The sequence below is a fragment of the Pecten maximus genome, chromosome 2 (genome assembly GCF_902652985.1).
Source record: "Pecten maximus chromosome 2, xPecMax1.1, whole genome shotgun sequence".
Lineage (NCBI taxonomy): Eukaryota > Metazoa > Mollusca > Bivalvia > Pectinida > Pectinidae > Pecten > Pecten maximus.
Window position 1 is genome coordinate 20,194,549 of NC_047016.1, and position 18,758 is coordinate 20,213,306.

General features: G+C 38.7%; 1 protein-coding gene across 5 annotated transcripts in view; it reads right to left on the bottom strand.

Annotated features, from left to right (window-relative positions):
• The window catches only part of LOC117321300 (adenylate kinase isoenzyme 5-like), a 70,295-nt gene that overhangs the window by 13,978 nt on the left and 37,559 nt on the right, over window positions 1-18,758 (bottom strand). For 3 of the 5 annotated variants that reach the window (XM_033875782.1, XM_033875792.1, XM_033875776.1), the window contains 10 exons: window positions 16,285-16,332; window positions 15,786-15,949; window positions 15,469-15,585; window positions 14,999-15,190; window positions 14,822-14,900; window positions 14,478-14,585; window positions 13,340-13,503; window positions 13,084-13,200; window positions 12,307-12,498; window positions 12,077-12,143 (listed from right to left, as the gene is read on the bottom strand). In XM_033875782.1, the coding sequence (XP_033731673.1) occupies window positions 12,077-12,143; window positions 12,307-12,498; window positions 13,084-13,200; window positions 13,340-13,503; window positions 14,478-14,585; window positions 14,822-14,900; window positions 14,999-15,190; window positions 15,469-15,585; window positions 15,786-15,949; window positions 16,285-16,332 (1,248 nt within the window). The remainder of the gene's footprint in view (window positions 1-12,076; window positions 12,144-12,306; window positions 12,499-13,083; window positions 13,201-13,339; window positions 13,504-14,477; window positions 14,586-14,821; window positions 14,901-14,998; window positions 15,191-15,468; window positions 15,586-15,785; window positions 15,950-16,284; window positions 16,333-18,758) is intronic. The other 2 variants (XM_033875783.1, XM_033875785.1) reach the window with 2 other exon arrangements.

The window sequence follows — 18,758 nt, forward strand, 5'->3', positions numbered from 1 at the left end:
AGGTAACGGGAAACGCTTAATTCATACCTATCGTATTTTGAGTGTCAGTCACCTTTGTTCCGACCATGCAACCTAAAGATTAAGATTGTCTGACCACGTATTATATACATGCTATAGGTTTAGCTCATTAGCTCATATGGAGTACAAAATGGAGAATTATATATTGTGTCCCTGGTTCACGAGATATATTCAAATTATTTCTTCCAGATATAGGAATGTGTTCACAATTGTTTTAACTAATTACTGGCCAGCGGTTACTGCACTCAATTAATGCTATTAAGAAGACGACAAATGTATGGTTGAAATCCTGGAAGCGGAAATTCCATTTTCTAAATGACTGTCTTTTGAATAAATGGCATTGAACGGGATTCAGTTTCAAAACAATTGTTTTTTTTTCCAAATGTGATCTACGGAGATAACTGTATGTTTATCTTTAAAAAAATAATCTAAAGATATACTTATCTCTATTTTATATAAAAATCCTCTACCTATATTCCTTAACCTAATTTTAAACTCGACAGCTGTCCTATATTTTTTAACTCATTACTCGCTCACCAAGTCAGCTGTATCTTGTTTTTCTTTATATAAAGTCTATCTTTAGAGATCGCTGTATCCCCTGTTCATACATATATCGCTACCATCTAGTTCTAATGCTAATAGTATATCGCTGTATTTAGTATCTATACTATACAATCTAAAATCATCGCTGTATTCAATATTCATATAAAATCTTTCTACAGAGATCGCTGTATCCAGTCTTTATATAAAATCTTTCTACAGAGATCGCTGTATACAGTCTTTATATAAAATCTATCTGCAGAGATCCCTGTATCCAGTGATTTTATAAAATCTATCTACAGAGATCCCTGTATCCAGTCTTTATATAAAATCTATGTACAGAGATCGCTGTATCCAGTCTTTTTATAAAATCTTTCTACTGAGATCGCTGTCTTTTATAAAATCTTTCTACTGAGATCGCTGTCTTTTATAAAATCTTTCTACTGAGATCGCTAGCGCTGTATCCAGTGATTTTATTAAAATCTATCTACAGAGATCCCTGTATGATGTATCCAGTCTTTATATAAAACCTATCTACAGAGATCTCCGTATACAGTCTTTATATAAAATCTTTTTACTGAGATCGCTGTCTTTTATAAAATCTATCTATAGAGAACGTTGTATCCAGTCTTTATATAAAATCTGTCTACAGAGATCGCTGTATCCAGTGATTTTATCAAATCTATCTACAGAGATCGCTAGCGCTGTATCCAGTGATTTTATTAAAATCTATCTACAGAGATCCTTGTATGATGTATCCAGTCTTTATATAAAACCTATCTACAGAGATCTCCGTATGCAGTGGTTATATAAAACTTAACTACAGAAATTGAGGCCCATTTGCCTTGACAAATATCTTCCGATTATGTTGATTTTTTAATAAACTTAATGATTTTTCGCAATTTTGTCGCGAGGATGGGGGTTGTGCAACCTGTCGTTAGGGACACAGGGGCTTGGCACGATTTTCCAAATGATAGTCCATATACATATGTATATAGACTATCATTTGGAAAATCGTGCCAAGCCCCTGTGGTTAGGGATTGGCCAAACCACTCTTGTACTTCTCCCATCCTCGTACACTGTATATGATCAGCACTTATTGTGTACATCATCTTAAGTGTTTTACATGTATAATTATAGAATTTCAGTCTCTCGTAAGTCAAATATGGCTTGGCATATTTTGCAAATGTGTTTGTTTTATTCTATGAATAACTGTTGTAAAATATGTTTGACACTTGCCTATTTTTATTTACTATTGTAGTGTAGTATTGTAGTATTGACAGCAATTGGCATTATTCAATATGTTGGCCATGGCGGCCATCGGATAGGATAATAAAAACAGCTGGACCATCCAAATTTGAGCTGAATGACAGTGGTGGAACTTGAGAAGAATTTTGAAATAGGTGTTGTTCAGGAAAACTATGATTACGCAATAATGTTACCAAATGGCCGCCGTGACCATGATGGTGACCATGCCGGCCATCTTGGATTCCGATCGACCCAAAAAATAACGACCCATGGTCAAGACCATCTCAGGATCATTTCAGCTGAATCCCACTGGTTAAACTTTATTTTTAAAATGTGAAAAGTGTACGGGCGGCGGACGGAAGTCATCGAGAGATCGTTGTGTCCAGTGATTATATAAAATATCTATAGAGATGGCTGTATCCAGTGATTATATAAACTATCTATAGAGATGGCTGTATCCAGTGATTATATAAAATATCTATAGAGATGGCTGTGTCCAGTGATTATAAAAAAAACCTATCTATAGAAATGGCTGTATCCAGTGATTATATAAAACGTATCTATGGAGATGGTTGTATCCAGTGATTATATAAAATATATCTATAGAGATGACTGTATCCAGTGATTATATAAAACTTATCTGTAGAGATGGCTGTATCCAGTGATTATACAAAACTTATCTATAGAGATGGCTGTGCCCAGAGATTATATAAAACTTATCTATAGAAATGGCTGTATCCCGTGATTATATAACATATCTATAGAGATGGCTGTATCCAGTGATTATATAAAATATATCTGTAGAAATGGCTGTGTCCAGTGAATATATAAAACCTATCTATAGAGATGACTGTATCCAGTGATTATATAAAACTTATCTATAGAGATGGCTGTGTCCAGTGATTATATAAAACCTATCTATAGAGATGGCTGTATCCAGTGATTATATAAAACTTATCTATAGAAATGGCTTTATCCAGTGATTAGATAAAATATGTATAGAGATGGCTTTATCCAGTGATTATATAAAGTATATCTATATAGATGGCTATATCAAGTGATTATATAAAACTTATCTATAGAGATGGCTGTATCCAGTGATTATATAAAACTTATCTGTAGAGATGGCTGTATCCAGTGATAAAATAAACTATATCTATAGAGATGGCTGTTTCCAGTGATCATATTATAATCCAGAAAGATAGCTTTCTTGTGCGTGAATCATTTACCAGATACAAGGGTTGTCTCTCTTACCACTACAAAACACGCGTAATGTACATGCTTTTTGATGTCATGGATTGCACATACGTTATAAAGGGCACACGTATTAATATCACTCTAACTGTGAAGTATGATTTCTAATAGTGGATATAAAATATAGTGAATCCATTTTGTCCTAGGAATATTCAGAAGGAAAGTTGGGACTTCGACTATTGCTGACATATTAGCAGAAAGGTGATAAATAAATGCCGCAATCGAACGTTTGAGATTAATTTTTAAGTAATCATCTATCTTATCCAAGAATATTTGTATATAAACTATATCAATATATAAAAGTTTTACTGGATAATTTTTACAAGGCATGGTTGCTATCCGCAAATAAGCCCCGAGGACTGGGACAGCCGCGAAATATTGGACCAATGAATTTTAACAATACTGTACTTGCAATTGGTGAACAGGTTCTTCACTTGCGAAGCTACATTAAGCACAACAAAATATTTGCCATCAATTTGTCCAGTTAAAACATATATTTCTATTTGTCATGTTAAAGTCTATAAAGCACAGAGTTTGACACTAAAATGAAAAATGTTTGGAGAGCACCCCAGATGCTTGAGACGTCAAATATATTATTGGGCGAGTTGAATTGTTTGTGGTTTATATGCTGCCGAGTTCTCTGACGGGAGCCGGAGAGTAACGAAGAAAGATGAAGAACGGATGTGTGTACTACGCATTTTCTTATATATATAAGATTGGCGGTAGTTTTTGGTTTTCAATAACTTAATATAATAGGATATAATTTGGTATCAATCCAAGGTAATGTAATAAAAACGTGTGACATTGAGTTGTTATTGTTGGTCATTGTACAAACAAACTTACGCCATACCAGAGCTCAGAGCAATACTATTAAAATGATTTATAAACGACCATCTCATTTAACGCATTGGGTTAGAAGGTATTTCAGTTCACGAAATATACCCTTTTAAGCTTCTATCTTGAATGATATTTTATGGTGGCTTAGCAAAATAATTTGGACGCTGATCATCGGTACTCTCATCAAATTCGGGCAGTGTTATTTTCGTGATTTCATCAAGAAATACATGCCAATATCTGCGGCGCAGTTTATAAGTTTTGTACTAATCCCGAAAAACCTCTTGTTTGCAACAATATCATGAACTTAAAGGTTCGCTGAATTGTTGAAACGCGGTAGAATCCCACAGCAAAAGACAACACAGCTGTGAAATGACTCTGTATATAGTTAACCGTGCCGCTGTAAAGGCATCTTCCCTAATCTTCTTTTACCAATACGAAATTAAATTGCCTACCAATAGCATTAATAAGTGAAACTCTATAAACGTCTAACATATTCTATTCGTCCATGGGTAAAGTAGAAGGTGGGCTGTATTTGTTTTCATTTCGTAAGATGTATCGAGAGTTTCCTGAAAATGAAGCATAAAGAAAGGGATGTGATAATGTAGTGGCATGTTAATTCTGTGTTTTATAGGACGGATTTAATTTTTGTCTGGGATGACATTGGCAAAGAGATTGTCAACTACACGTAGTTACAGATGTCTTATTTATTATTACATTAAGGTAGCCCTGCAATATTAATATCTCTATATATATCTTTTTAAGGACAGTATGTTATTATTCCGGAGCCGACATTACTCTATAATTACTCACGTGTATATTAAATGCCGTCGGTTCATAAATTATTTCTGTTTAGATGTACGGTGTACTTATTAGTATTTGGTCACTTTGGAGCAAAATGATTCGGCACGACGATCATCAACAAGATTTACGCAAACATGTTTTAGATTGCTAAAGGTTTTTAGTGACAAACACGTAAATATGCTATGTATTACTAATCCTCTCCCCAGTAAGAAACCTATTCATATCATCAGTATTAATTACTATTCCAAGTCCCATATTGTAATGGTGGCAGTAATGTTGACAGGGGAATAAGTTTGACGGTCAGGGATATGTATGATGAATGCAGAAAGACAAAGACATGCTTATTACTTATGCTAGATTTGTAGAATTGATTTAATTTCCATTTGGATCTTGAAGTAGTTACTCCTCAGAAGCCATCTGTGGGCATGAAGAAGAAGGAAAAGAAAACGGGTTTGTGTTTGCTCATTACAATATATTTGTAAATATTTTAGAACAGGTTTTATTTTATTTCTGAACAAAAATAAAGTGATTTCATTTTAGTATAGAAAGGTAGAATTGGTTTTACAAATATCATACACTCTAGAATTGGATGTACAAATAGCATATACTCTAGAATCGGTTATACAAACATAACTCTAGAATTGGCTGTATTGATATCATACACTCTAGAATTGTTGTACGAATATCATATATTCTAAAATTGGTTGTACAAATATACAGTCTAGAATTGGTTGACAAGATATCATATCATCTTATCTACAATTGTAAGGTTTACAACGCTTCTTCATATACGATCTACATCGCTTTATTTATTCATTTCACGTCCGCCATTACGGCCTTTTAGCTGACACCACTTCACATTCACCATTACGGCTTTACGGCCTTTTAGCTAAATTTCGACCAATCGGAAGCTTCCATGTGGTTACTATGGCAGTGAAACCCATTCAGTTGAATTTGCAATCCCTTAATGTATACCCCTATAAACTAATTTCATTGAAATTGAACAATATGTAAATTTTGACTTGGCCTGTCTGACACGTCATTTAAAACATAATCTACCTCCAGCGTGGCGTCTCTGGGACGTCATTTAAAAGAGTATGCTATCCCCACCGTGGCCTGTCTAGGACGTCATTTAAAAAGATTATGCTAACCCCAGCGTGGCCTGTCTATGACGTCATTTAAAAGATTATGCTACCCCCAGCGTGGCCTGTCTAGGACGTCATTTAAAAGATTATGCTACCTCCAGCATGGCCTGTTTAGGACGTCATTTAAAAGATTATGCTACTCCCAGCGTGGCCTGTCTATGACGCCATTTAAAAGAGTATGCTACCCCCACCGTGGCCTGTCTAGGACGTCATTTAAAAGATTATGCTACCCCCACCGTGGCCTGTCTAGGACGCCATTTAAAAGATTATGCTACCCCCAGCGTGACCTGTCTAGGACGTCATTTAAAAGATTATGCTACCTCCAGCATGGCCTGTTTAGGACGTCATTTAAAAGATGATGCTAACCCCAGCGTGGCCTGTCTAGGACGTCATTTAAAAGATTATGCTACCCCCAGCGTGGCCTGTCTAGGACGTCATTTAAAAGATTATGCTAACCCCAGCGTGGCCTGTCTAGGACGTCATTTAAAAGATTATGCTAACCCCAGCGTGGCCTGCCTATGACGTCATTTAAAAGATTATGCTACCTCCAGCGTGGCCTGTTTAGGACGTCATTTAAAAGATTATGCTAACCCCAGCGTGGCCTGTCTATGACGTCATTTAAAAGATTATGCTACCCCCAGCGTGGCCTGTCTGGGACGTCATTTAAAAGATTATGCTACCTCCAGCGTGGCGTCTCTGGGACGTCATTTAAAAGATTATGCTACCCCCAGCGTGGCCTGTCTGGGACGTCATTTAAAAGATTATGCTAACCCCAGCGTGGCCTGTCTAGGACGTCATTTAAAAGATTATGCTACCCCCAGCGTGGCGTCTCTGGGACGTCATTTAAAAGGGTATGCTACCCCCACCGTGGCCTGTCTAGGACGTTATTTAAAAGATTATGCTACCCCCAGCGTAGCCTGTCTAGGACGTCATTTAAAAGATTATGCTACCTCCAGCGTGGCCTGTCTAGGACGTCATTTAAAATATTATGCTACCTCCAGCGTGGCCTGTTTAGGACGTCATTTAAAAGATTATGCTACCCCCAGCGTGGCCCGTCTAGGACGTCATTTAAAAGATTATGCTACCCCCAGCGTGGCCTGTCTGGGACGTCATTTAAAAGATTATGCTACCCCCAGCGTGGCCTGTCTAGGACGTCATTTAAAAGATTATGCTAACCCCAGCATGGCCTGTCTGGGACGTCATTTAAAAGATTATGCTACCTCCAGCGTGGCGTCTCTGGGACGTCATTTAAAAGATTATGCTACCCCCAGCGTGGCCTGTCTAGGACGTCATTTGAAAGGTTATGCTACCTCCAGCGTGGCGTCTCTTGGACGTCATTTAAAATATTATGCTACCCCCAGCGTGGCCTGTCTAGGACGTCATTTAAAAGATTATGCTACCTCCAGCGTAGCCTGTCTAGGACGTCATTTAAAAGATTATGCTACCCCCAGCGTGGCCCGTCTAGGACGTCATTTAAAAGATTATGCTACCCCCAGCGTGGCCTGTCTAGGACGTCATTTAAAAGATTATGCTAACCCCAGCGTGGCCTGTCTATGACGTCATTTAAAAGATTATGCTACCTCCAGCGTGGCCTGTCTGGGACGTCATTTAAAAGATTATGCTACCTCCAGCGTGGCCTGTCTAGGACGTCATTTGAAAGGTTATGCTACCTCCAGCGTGGCGTCTCTTGGACGTCATTTAAAATATTATGCTACCCCCAGCGTGGCCTGTCTAGGACGTCATTTAAAAGATTATGCTACCCCCAGCGTGGCCTGTCTGGGACGTCATTTAAAAGATTATGCTACCCCCAGCGTGGCCTGTCTGGGACGTCATTTAAAAGATTATGCTAACCCCAGCGTGGCCTGTCTAGGACGTCATTTAAAAGATTATATGCTACCCCCAGCGTGGCCTGTCTGGGACGTCATTTAAAAGATTATGCTACCCCCAGCGTGGCCTGTCTGGGACGTCATTTAAAAGATTATGCTACCCCCAGCGTGGCCTGTCTATGACGTCATTTAAAAGATTATGCTACCTCCAGCGTGGCCTGTCTGGGACGTCATTTCAAAGGTTATGCTATCCCGAGCGTGGCCTGCACAGATTAAATATCCCGAATACTCGCGTGTGCGAGATGTGTGTAAGCGTGTGTGAGGATGTGTGGGGGATGCGTATTTGTATGTATGTGCATATATATACATATGGTGTAATGATATAAGTCTGAGCCATGCGAACCAGCATATTAAATCTAAAATGAAAACTATTTCGATCACCGTGGTAACAGACATTGACGGAGTATCGATTGGATTTATCCTATTTATAGCGAATGTCCTTAGGACGACCTTTGAATGAACAAATGACGCACGAGTGTAAGATGAACAAAAAGTGTGATATTGTGTATGTACACACGTGGTGTGATTAGTGACACACACAGTGACTTACCAGCATTACACAGCTTGTCAAATATCAGGTAACACACATTCCAACACAAAACAATCATCCTAGCGATAAATACTCCCCACCAATATGAAAATCAATCGATCCAGGCTTAATACACTGAAGTCATATAGTCACCGTACGTATACAGTGTATACTGGGGTCTGGATAATCAGCAGTACAGCACATGAGCTTAATTACAGAGGTACATGTTAGTGTAGTCCCAGTCTAACACGGTACATACTATCACTGGTGCTGGTCTAGCAATCAATACTCCTACATACACATAAAACCAACCATTTCGGAGATAAATCCCAGGAAGCAATAATCAATACCTAGTCAGCATGCAAACACTTTCACACGTGGTAATTATGCAGTGAAATATTTATCCCCATAAAGACCCCATATGACGTACCTGATCAGAGTAATACACATTATCAATACCAGACAACCGTAACCCTTACATATAAACGATTACAATACCAATTATAATCCCGGTAGACCTAAATAAAACCAAATTTAGTATCCAACATAAACCATTGTAATACATAACCAGAGTAACCCTATATAAATCATTGTAATACCTTACCAGCCTAACCCGAAATAAACTATTGTAATACCTAACCAGAGTAACCCTATATAAGCCATTGTAATACCTAACTACAGTAACCCTATATAAACCATTGTAATACATAACCAGATTAACCCTATATAAGCCATTGTAATACCTAACCAGATTAACCCTATATAAGCCATTGTAATACCTAACCAGAGTAACCCTATATAAACCATTGTAATACCTAACCAGAGTAACCCTATATAAGCCATTGTAATACCTAACTACAGTAACCCTATATAAACCATTGTAATACCTAACCACAGTAACCCTATATAAACCATTGTAATACCTAACCACAATAACCCGTAATAAACCATTGTAATACCTAACCAGAGTTACCCTATATAAGCCATTGTAATACCTAACCAGAGTAACCCTATATAAACCATTGTAATACCTAACTACAGTAACCGAATATAAACCATTGTAATACCTAACCAGAGTAACCCTATATAAATCATTGTAATACCTAACCAGAGTAACTATATATAAACCATTGTAATACCTAACCAGAGTTATCCTATATAAACCATTGTAATATCTAACCATAGTAACCCTATATAAACCATTGTAATACCTAACCACAATAACCCGTAATAAACCATTGTAATACCTAACCAGAGTAACCCTATAAAAACCATTGTAATACCTAACCAGAGTAACTATATAAAAACCATTGCAATACCTAACCAGAGTAACCCTATATAAACCATTGCAATACCTAACCAGCCTAACCCGAAATAAACCATTGTAAAACCTAAGCAGAGTAACCCGTAATAAACCATTGTAAAACCTAACCACAGTAACCTAACATAACCCATTGTAAAACCTAACCACAGTAACCTAACATAACCCATTGTAAAACCTAACCAGAGTAACCCGTAATAAACCATTGTAAAACCTAACCACAGTAACTTAACATAAACCATTGTAAAACCTAACCAGAGTAACCCGTAATAAACCATTGTAAAACCTAACCACAGTAACCTAACATAACCCATTGTAATACCTAACCAGAGTAACCAAATATAAACCATTGTAATACCTAACCAGAGTAACTATATATAAACCATTGAAATACCTAACCAGAGTAACCCGTAATAAACCATTGTAATACCTAACCAGAGTAACCCTATAAAAACCATTGTAATACCTAACCAGAGTAACTATATATAAACCATTGAAATACCTAACCAGAGTAACCCGTAATAAACCATTGCAATACCTAACCAGCGTAACCCGAAATAAACCATTGTAATACCTAACCACAGTAACCATATATAAACCATTGTAAAACCTAACCACAGTAACCCTATATAGATAATTATAATACCTAACCTGATTAACCCTATATAAACCATTATAATACCCCAGTAGAGTAACCCTATATAAACCATTGTAAAACCTATCCAACCTAAACAGAAATAAACCATTGTAAAACCTAACCACAGTAACCCGTAATAAACCATTGTAAAACCTAACCACAGTAAGCTAACATAAACCATTGTATTACCTAACCAGAGTAACCCATAATAAACCATTGTAATACCTAACCAGAGTAACCCTATATAAACCATTGTAATACCTAACCAGAGTAACCGAATATAAACCATTGTAATACCTGACCACAGTAACCCTATATAAACCATTGTAAAACCTAACCACAGTAACCCTATATAAATCATTATAATACCTAACCTGATTAACCCTATATCAACCATTGTATACCTAACCAGAGTAACTAGTAATAAACCATTGTGATACCTAAGAAAAGTAACCCTATATAAACCATTGTAATACCTAACCAGTATGTAGGATTGTGGGGAATTTATAGAAGTGTAGGGTACATGTACATGTAGTTGATATGTAGGAGTGTAGGGGATATGTAGAGTGTAGGGGGTATGTAGGAGTGTAGGGGGTATGTAGGAGAGTAGGGGATATGTAGTAGAGTAGGGGATATGTAGGAGAGTAGGGGATATGTAGGAGTGTAGGGGATATGTAGGAGTGAAGGGGATATGTAGGGGATATGTAGGAGTGTAGGGGATATGTAGGAGTGTAGGGGGTATGTAGGAGTGTAGGGGATATGTAGGAGTGTAGGGGGTATGTAGGAGTGTAGGGGATATGTAGGAGTGTAGGGGGTATGTAGGAGAGTAGGGGATATGTAGTAGAGTAGGGGATATGTAGGAGAGTAGGGGATATGTAGGAGTGTAGTTGATATGTAGGAGTGTAGGGGGTATGTAGGAGTGTAGGGGATATGTAGGAGAGTAGGGGTATGTAGGAGTGTAGGGGCTATGTAGGAGTGTAGGGGGTATGTAGGAGTGTAGGGGATATGTAGGAGTGTGGGTGATATGTAGGAGTGTAGGTGATATGTAGGAGTGTAGGTGATATGTAGGAGTGTAGGGGATATGTAGGAGTGTAGGGGGTATGTAGGAGTGTAGGGGCTATGTAGGAGAGTAGGGGATATGTAGGAGTGTAGGGGATATGTAGGAGTGTAGGGGGTATGTAGGAGTGTAGGGGATATGTAGGAGTGTAGGGGGTATGTAGGAGAGTAGGGGATATGTAGTAGAGTAGGGGATATGTAGGAGAGTAGGGGATATGTAGGAGTGTAGGGGATATGTAGGAGTGAAGGGGATATGTAGGGGATATGTAGGGGTGTACGGGATATGTTGAGTGTAGGGGGTATGTAGAGTGTAGGGGGTATGTAGGAGTGTAGGGGATATGTAGGAGTGTAGGGGATATGTAGGAGTGTAGGGGGTATGTAGGAGTGAAGGGGATATGTAGGAGTGTAGGGGATATGTAGGAGAGTAGGGGATATGTAGGAGTGAAGGGGATATGTAGGAGTGTAGGGGATATGTAGGAGAGTAGGGGATATGTAGGAGAGTAGGGGATATGTAGTAGTGAAGGGGATATGTAGGAGTGTAGGGGATATGTAGGAGTGAAGGGGATATGTAGGAATGTGGTGGATATGTAGGTGTTTAGGGGATATGTACGAGTGTGGGAGATATGTAGGTGTTTAGGGGATATGTACGAGTGTGGGAGATATGTAGGTGTTTAGGGGATATGTACGAGTGTGGGAGATATGTAGGTGTTTAGGGGATATGTATGAGTGTGGGAGATATGTAGGTGTTTAGGGGATATTTAGGAGAGTAGGGAATATGTAGATAAGATTACAAAACATACTCACCAGTGATGTCATCAAATATCCCTTGTACATCTTTGAACACATCAGTCACTTCTCTCTCTGCTGACACCTATATAAAAATTGTAAATTAGAGTTTAATATAATAAGACATTATATAATAAGATGAATATTTCTAGCTAATTATATAATTCTTAAATCCACTAGATCAATGGAATACAATTTGTTCATCAAACTCATAAGATTAAGCATCAAATGATTTCCTTTCAACAAACCTTTTTGACCTTGTCCTGCTGCGTAAAGTAGTCAATGACAGGTGTTGTGATGTTATGGAATGTCGTCAGCCTCTTTTTGATGGTCTCTTCATTGTCGTCCACACGACCACTCGTGAGGGCGCGCCCCAGAAGACGCTGTGTCATTGTATCATCTGATGCCTCAAAGTACAGGACACATGTACAGGGAGTTACCTACAAAATAGAATGATTCCATCTTGTAAAACACATTACAGTACACTGAAGGTTCCATGTCCTTCTGAGTTACATGTGTATGAACCTGGATTATATATGCTTAAAAGCATACTGGGTATTGCTGAAGCATTATATGCCCAGTACGAGTCCCTGCTAAAAATAGTACCAGTGACCTGAACCCAAAAACCCTGAAACTAAAACTTGTCCAAGATATTATGGTCCTTTAATTATTATTGTGTGAAGTTTTTTTTCAAAACCCCTCAAGGAATGAAGCCCCTAGAGCTCTAACAAACTTTGACGTTAGTACATATAAACAAGACAGATGGAGAAGACACCAATAGTCCCCCATTTTTATTGGTAGGAGACTAATAATATTCTTTGTTAACAATTAAATGTTATCATTATATTTAAATAACAAACTTTTTGATAGGCATTTTACCAACTTTAACAAAACTTTGAAAGTTACAAAAGTCATTTCTAAAGAATATGCTGAAATTCTATGCAATCTCTGGCAATGACCTTGATATTTCAACTGAAGTCTTTCCCAATACATAATCTGGGATTTCCTCAAATAAACTTAATTACCTCATTTTCAAACCTGGTTCCCTGTTCCATCTCACGGGGGTAGCCATCAATAAGAAAGCCTGAACTTGTTGATGCAGCATCCACCATTTTCTCCTTGAGCAGCTGAAGAACCACATCCTGGGAGAGACAGAAAGTAAAATACTGTAGAACTAGTGATTACTCTTTTTATGTTTTGAAAAGTCAATAGTCTGTGAAATCACCAGGAAATATATGAGTTGTCCTTCTTTACATGTAAATCACAAATTAATACACTCACCAGAGGTACAAGTTGTCCACTCTCCATGATAGCTGTGAGTTCTTTACCCCTGGCTGACCCTGACGCGACCTCTGCCCTCAGCAGGTCACCAGTGGAGAGATGGGTGAAGCCATACTGTTGTACAATCCTCTCACATTGTGTGCCCTTGCCACTGCCAGGACCACCTGTTTGGAAGTCAAGGGAAAGGAATGTATAAGTATCTACTATTTAATGGGTGTACAAAATATTAAAAGTTATGGCGACACCTTCTTTCACAAAGTTATTCAATTAAAGCCTTGCAATAAGTGCTTGCTTATATGTTATTGCCTTCTACATGTAAGTAGAACCTGAGCTGGAACAGAGGGTACTATTCCATCTAAGTTGAGACAATGGTGTCCTGTTATGAAGGCAATATTTATTCTAGTACATAACACTAAATTTTACTTTACTAACTTCGGTATTACACTGAATATTATACCACCATATGTCCTGCCAGTGTCTGCCATTTTTGTCTACTGCATCCTGCACAACATAACTGGTAACAATGACGTCACAATAGATTCACGTACAATCTTGCAAGTGCCCGTAGGAGCAGCACCATGTGAGTGGCCAATGGGAAGTCAGTATTCTGTCATGTGATGTACTGAAGTTTTTGACAGATAATCTAAATGGTACCGTATGGAAACTTTTTCAGCATAGGTTTGTTTTTCTGTATAAGGATTCAATGGCAGTACAAAAAATCAAATTTCACAAATCATTTACAGATTATTAACCAGCTGGTTCTACAACATGATGGCAACTCAACTATAGGACTTCTCCATGGAGTAGCCAGATTTACCTCCTTAGTGTACACCACATTAAATAGTGTAGACAGAAAGGTCTGTCAATTTGATTACAACCTAATGTCCACCTGACATCTAAGAGTATACATACTGTATACACTTTATTGGTCACTTTTCTGATGAAGGTGCGAATAGTTAAATGTCACACTTAAAATCCAATAGCGGCTGTGTCCAGGTCTAGATCTATTCACATTCTACTACAGGGAATTTTGTTTAGCAAGAACAAAAGGTGAAAATCTGGAAAACAAAATATTTCAATCACTGGGATCAGTTTTTCAAAATAATGTATATGTATATTTCTGATCTACTATACTTACCTACAACAAACACGACCTTGATGTCCTTGAGAACCGATGTATCGATGGGTGTTGCCTCCTGAGTGGAGACCTCTGGTGGCGTGGTTTGGGGAGCACTTTCTTTAGGAGCTGTGGTTTTAACATATAAATGAGATCACTATAACCACTGTCAAGGAATTTAATTATTTGTAAATTTCTATTTCATTTCTAAAATGCATACAGTATTATACAAGTTGTTTAAGACAATTTTTATTCCAAAAACATGCATAGATCTTTAACTAATCTACATGTAATTAATTATTAGTATACTAATTGATAAATTAGGAATGATTGAACAATAAAGACCAATGTTTCCTCACACTAACCTGCTTTTTCTGGAATAAGTCCATTGAATATAGATTGGACATCAGCATAAACCTCATCTACATGTCTCTCTGATGACACCTGAAAAAATATTTTAAAATTATCAATGATTTACTGTTATGATGTTTATAACTCCTGGATATGAAGCAAACCCTGTTATATTGTAAAGGTGAACTGACCTTTTTGACCTTGTCCTGCTGGGTAAAGTAGTCAATGACAGGTGTTGTGATATTATGGAATGTCGTCAGCCTCTTTTTGATGGTCTCTTCATTGTCGTCCACACGACCGCTCGTGAGGGCGCGCCCCAGAAGACGCTGTGTCATTGTATCATCTGATGCCTCAAAGTACAGGACACATGTACAGGGTGCCACCTACATGTAGTTAAAATGACATATGTTAATTAAACAGGTGTTATTTTTAGTTGTTATTTGAAACTCATAGAATATTCCTGTAAGACAACAATGAAAATCATTTTTATGTTTGACAATTTTTCATAAGAATGAAATTGTGACTTCAAGCCTTAATCACACTGAAAAATTAATATACAAATGTCACTCCCTTTAATCTTAAAATTTCAATTACAGAAACAAAATAATATGACTGTGTGGGGTTAAATCATTGCATCAAAGTTGGCCCAAAAATACAGTACCTCATTTTCAAACCTGGTTCCCTGTTCCATCTCACGGGGGTAGCCATCAATGAGGAAGCCAGAGCTGGTTGATGCAGCAGCCACCATTTTCTCCTTCAGCAGCTCCAGCACTACATCCTGCAGGTGAGAGGGAGATACAAGATGTCAGCAACTGCTTTTTTTTCAAATACGTTTCTAGGAAATGAAAATTGTATCAACAGTCTATTACCTCTTGTACCTTAAACATGCTTCCCTTTTCACTTACCAAGGTTACAAGCTGTGTTCTACTGTAATGATGAGTTATTTCCCCTTTAAATGTGAATCACCAATACACTCACCAGAGGTACAAGTTGTCCACTCTCCATGATAGCCGTGAGTTCTTTGCCCCTGGCTGACCCTGACGCGACCTCTGCCCTCAGCAGGTCACCGGTGGAGAGATGGGTGAAACCATACTGTTGTACAATCCTCTCACATTGTGTGCCCTTGCCACTGCCAGGACCACCTGTTTTGAAGTCAGAATTATTTTTTGAGAATATTTCATTGGTCAAATGATCAACTAAATGATGAAAAGGTATTCTTAATGAAGTCGAAAAAGAAAACTACCTGAGGATATGTAATCTTTTGTTTAATAAAAATGAAAATACAGAAAAAATGTGATCTATAATAGAAACAGGTTTGATGATTAATGTTTGTTGCGATTGTTTGACTGATTTTGTTTCTGCTGATAGAAGAAACTTGTCACATGCAAAAGATCACTTTTAAAAATTTACATGAGAATTCTGGCCTTCAACAATAATCTCATTACTCAAAACCAACATAGATCAGGCGAAATCTTACCCACAACAAATACAATCTTGGTGTCCTTCAGCACTGATGTGTCTGTAGCTGAAACAAAGACACAATGAAATTATTATTTCACACATCTAAAATCAATTAGCTAAAATCCCACTTTGTGAAACATTTGGCACATTACCCAAAAAACATTATTTCTAAAAGCAAAGAGGTAATTTGTCCCTATCACAAAAGCTGAAACAGACAACACAAAACCATTCTTACCATTGCATATATCATTTTGTTGTACTAGTAACTCTAGCCACCATGCATGCCTAAAGATTTAAAACATTCCTAATTCAAGGCTAAGGTTTTATAAACGATTTCTGATCAAGTCAAAGGTTTAAAACCATTTCTGATCAAGTCAAAGGTTTATTATTCATTCCAAATCAAGTCAAAGGTTTATAATCCATTCCAAATCAAGTCAAAGGTTTATAACCCATTCCATATTAAGTCAAAGGTTTATAACCCATTCCATATTAAGTCAAAGGTTTATAACCCAATCATGATCAAGTCAAAGGTTTATAACTCATTCCTGATCAAGTCAAAGGTTTATGATCCACTCCAGACAAGTCAAAGGTATATAATCCGCTCCTGATCAAGTCAAAGGTTTATAATCCATTCCTGATCAAGTCAAAGGTTTATGATCCATTCCTGATCAAGTCAAAGGTTTATGATTTATTCCAGACAAGGCAAAGGTTTATGATCTATTCCAGACAAGTCAAAGGTTTATAACTCATTCCTGATCAAGTCAAAGGTTTATAACTCATTCCTGATCAAGTCAAAGGTTTATAAGCCATTCCAGACAAGTCAAAGGTTTATAACTCATTTGAGATCAAGTCAAAGGTTTATAAGCCATTCCGATCAAATTAATAACACTACATTCTGTTATTAGTATGATAAATCACCTAAATCTTGGTGTATAGTTTTACAGGTAACTATTGGTACAATTGATCAGCTAACCTTGGTGTATAGTTTTACAGGTAAACTATTGGTACAACTGATCACCTCAATATTGTTGTATAGTTTAACAGGTAACTATTGGTACAATTGATCAGCTAAATCTTGGTTTATAGCTTGAAGAAAATTCTCTGAGCCATTTGAACAAAGTTATGTAAATAGCATCAACATGTTATTGTTCCCACATCCTACCTGACCCCCTACCTTACTGTGACACTGTGCCCACATCCTACCTAGTCATCCCCTACCTTACTGTGACACTGTGCCCACATCCTACCTGATCCTACCTTACTGTGACACTGTGCCCACATCCTACCTGACCCCCTACCTTACTGTGACACTGTGCCCACATCCTACCTGACCCCCTACCTTACTGTGACACTGTGCCCACATCCTACCTGACCCCCTACCTTACTGTGACACTGTGCCCACATCCATCCTGACCCCCTACCTTACTGTGACACTGTGCCCACATCCTACCTGACCCCCTACCTTACTGTGACACTGTGCCCACATCCTACCTGACCCCCTATCTTACCGTGACACTGTGCCCACATCCTACCTGACCCCCTACCTTACTGTGACACTGTGCCCACATCCTACCTGACCCCCTACCTTACTGTGACACTGTGCCCACATCCTACCTGACCCCCTACCTTACTGTGACACTGTGCCCACATCCTACCTGACCCCCTACCTTACTGTGACACTGTGCTCACATCCTACCTGACCCCCTACCTTACTGTGACACTGTGCCCACATCCTACCTGACCCCCTACCTTACTGTGACACTGTGCTCACATCCTACCTAACCCCCTACCTTACTGTGACACTGTGCCCACATCCTACCTGATCCTACCTTACTGTGACACTGTGCCCACATCCTACCTGACCCCCTACCTTACTGTGACACTGTGCCCACATCCTACCTGACCCCCTACCTTACTGTGACACTGTGCCCACATCCTACCTAACCCCCTACCTTACTGTTACACTGTGCTCACATCCTACCTGACCCCCTACCTTACTGTGACACTGTGCCCACATCCTACCTGACCCCCTACCTTACTGTGACACTGTACCAACATCTTACCTGACCGTGACACTGTGCTCACATCCTACCTGACCCCCTACCTTACTGTGACACTGTGCCCACATCCTACCTAACCCCCTACCTTACTGTTACACTGTGCTCACATCCTACCTGACCCCCTACCTTACTGTGACACTGTGCCCACATCCTACCTGACCCCCTATCTTACTGTGACACTGTGCTCACATCCTACCTGACCCCCTACCTTACCTTGACACTGTGCCCACATCCTACCTGACCCCCTACCTTACTGTGACACTGTGCCCACATCCTACCTGACCCCCTACCTTACTGTGACACTGTGCCCACATCCTACCTGGCCGTGACACTGTTCCCACATCCTACCTGACCCCCTACCTTACCTTGACACTGTGTACACATCCTACCTGACCCCCTACCTTACAGTGACACTGTGCCCACATCCTAC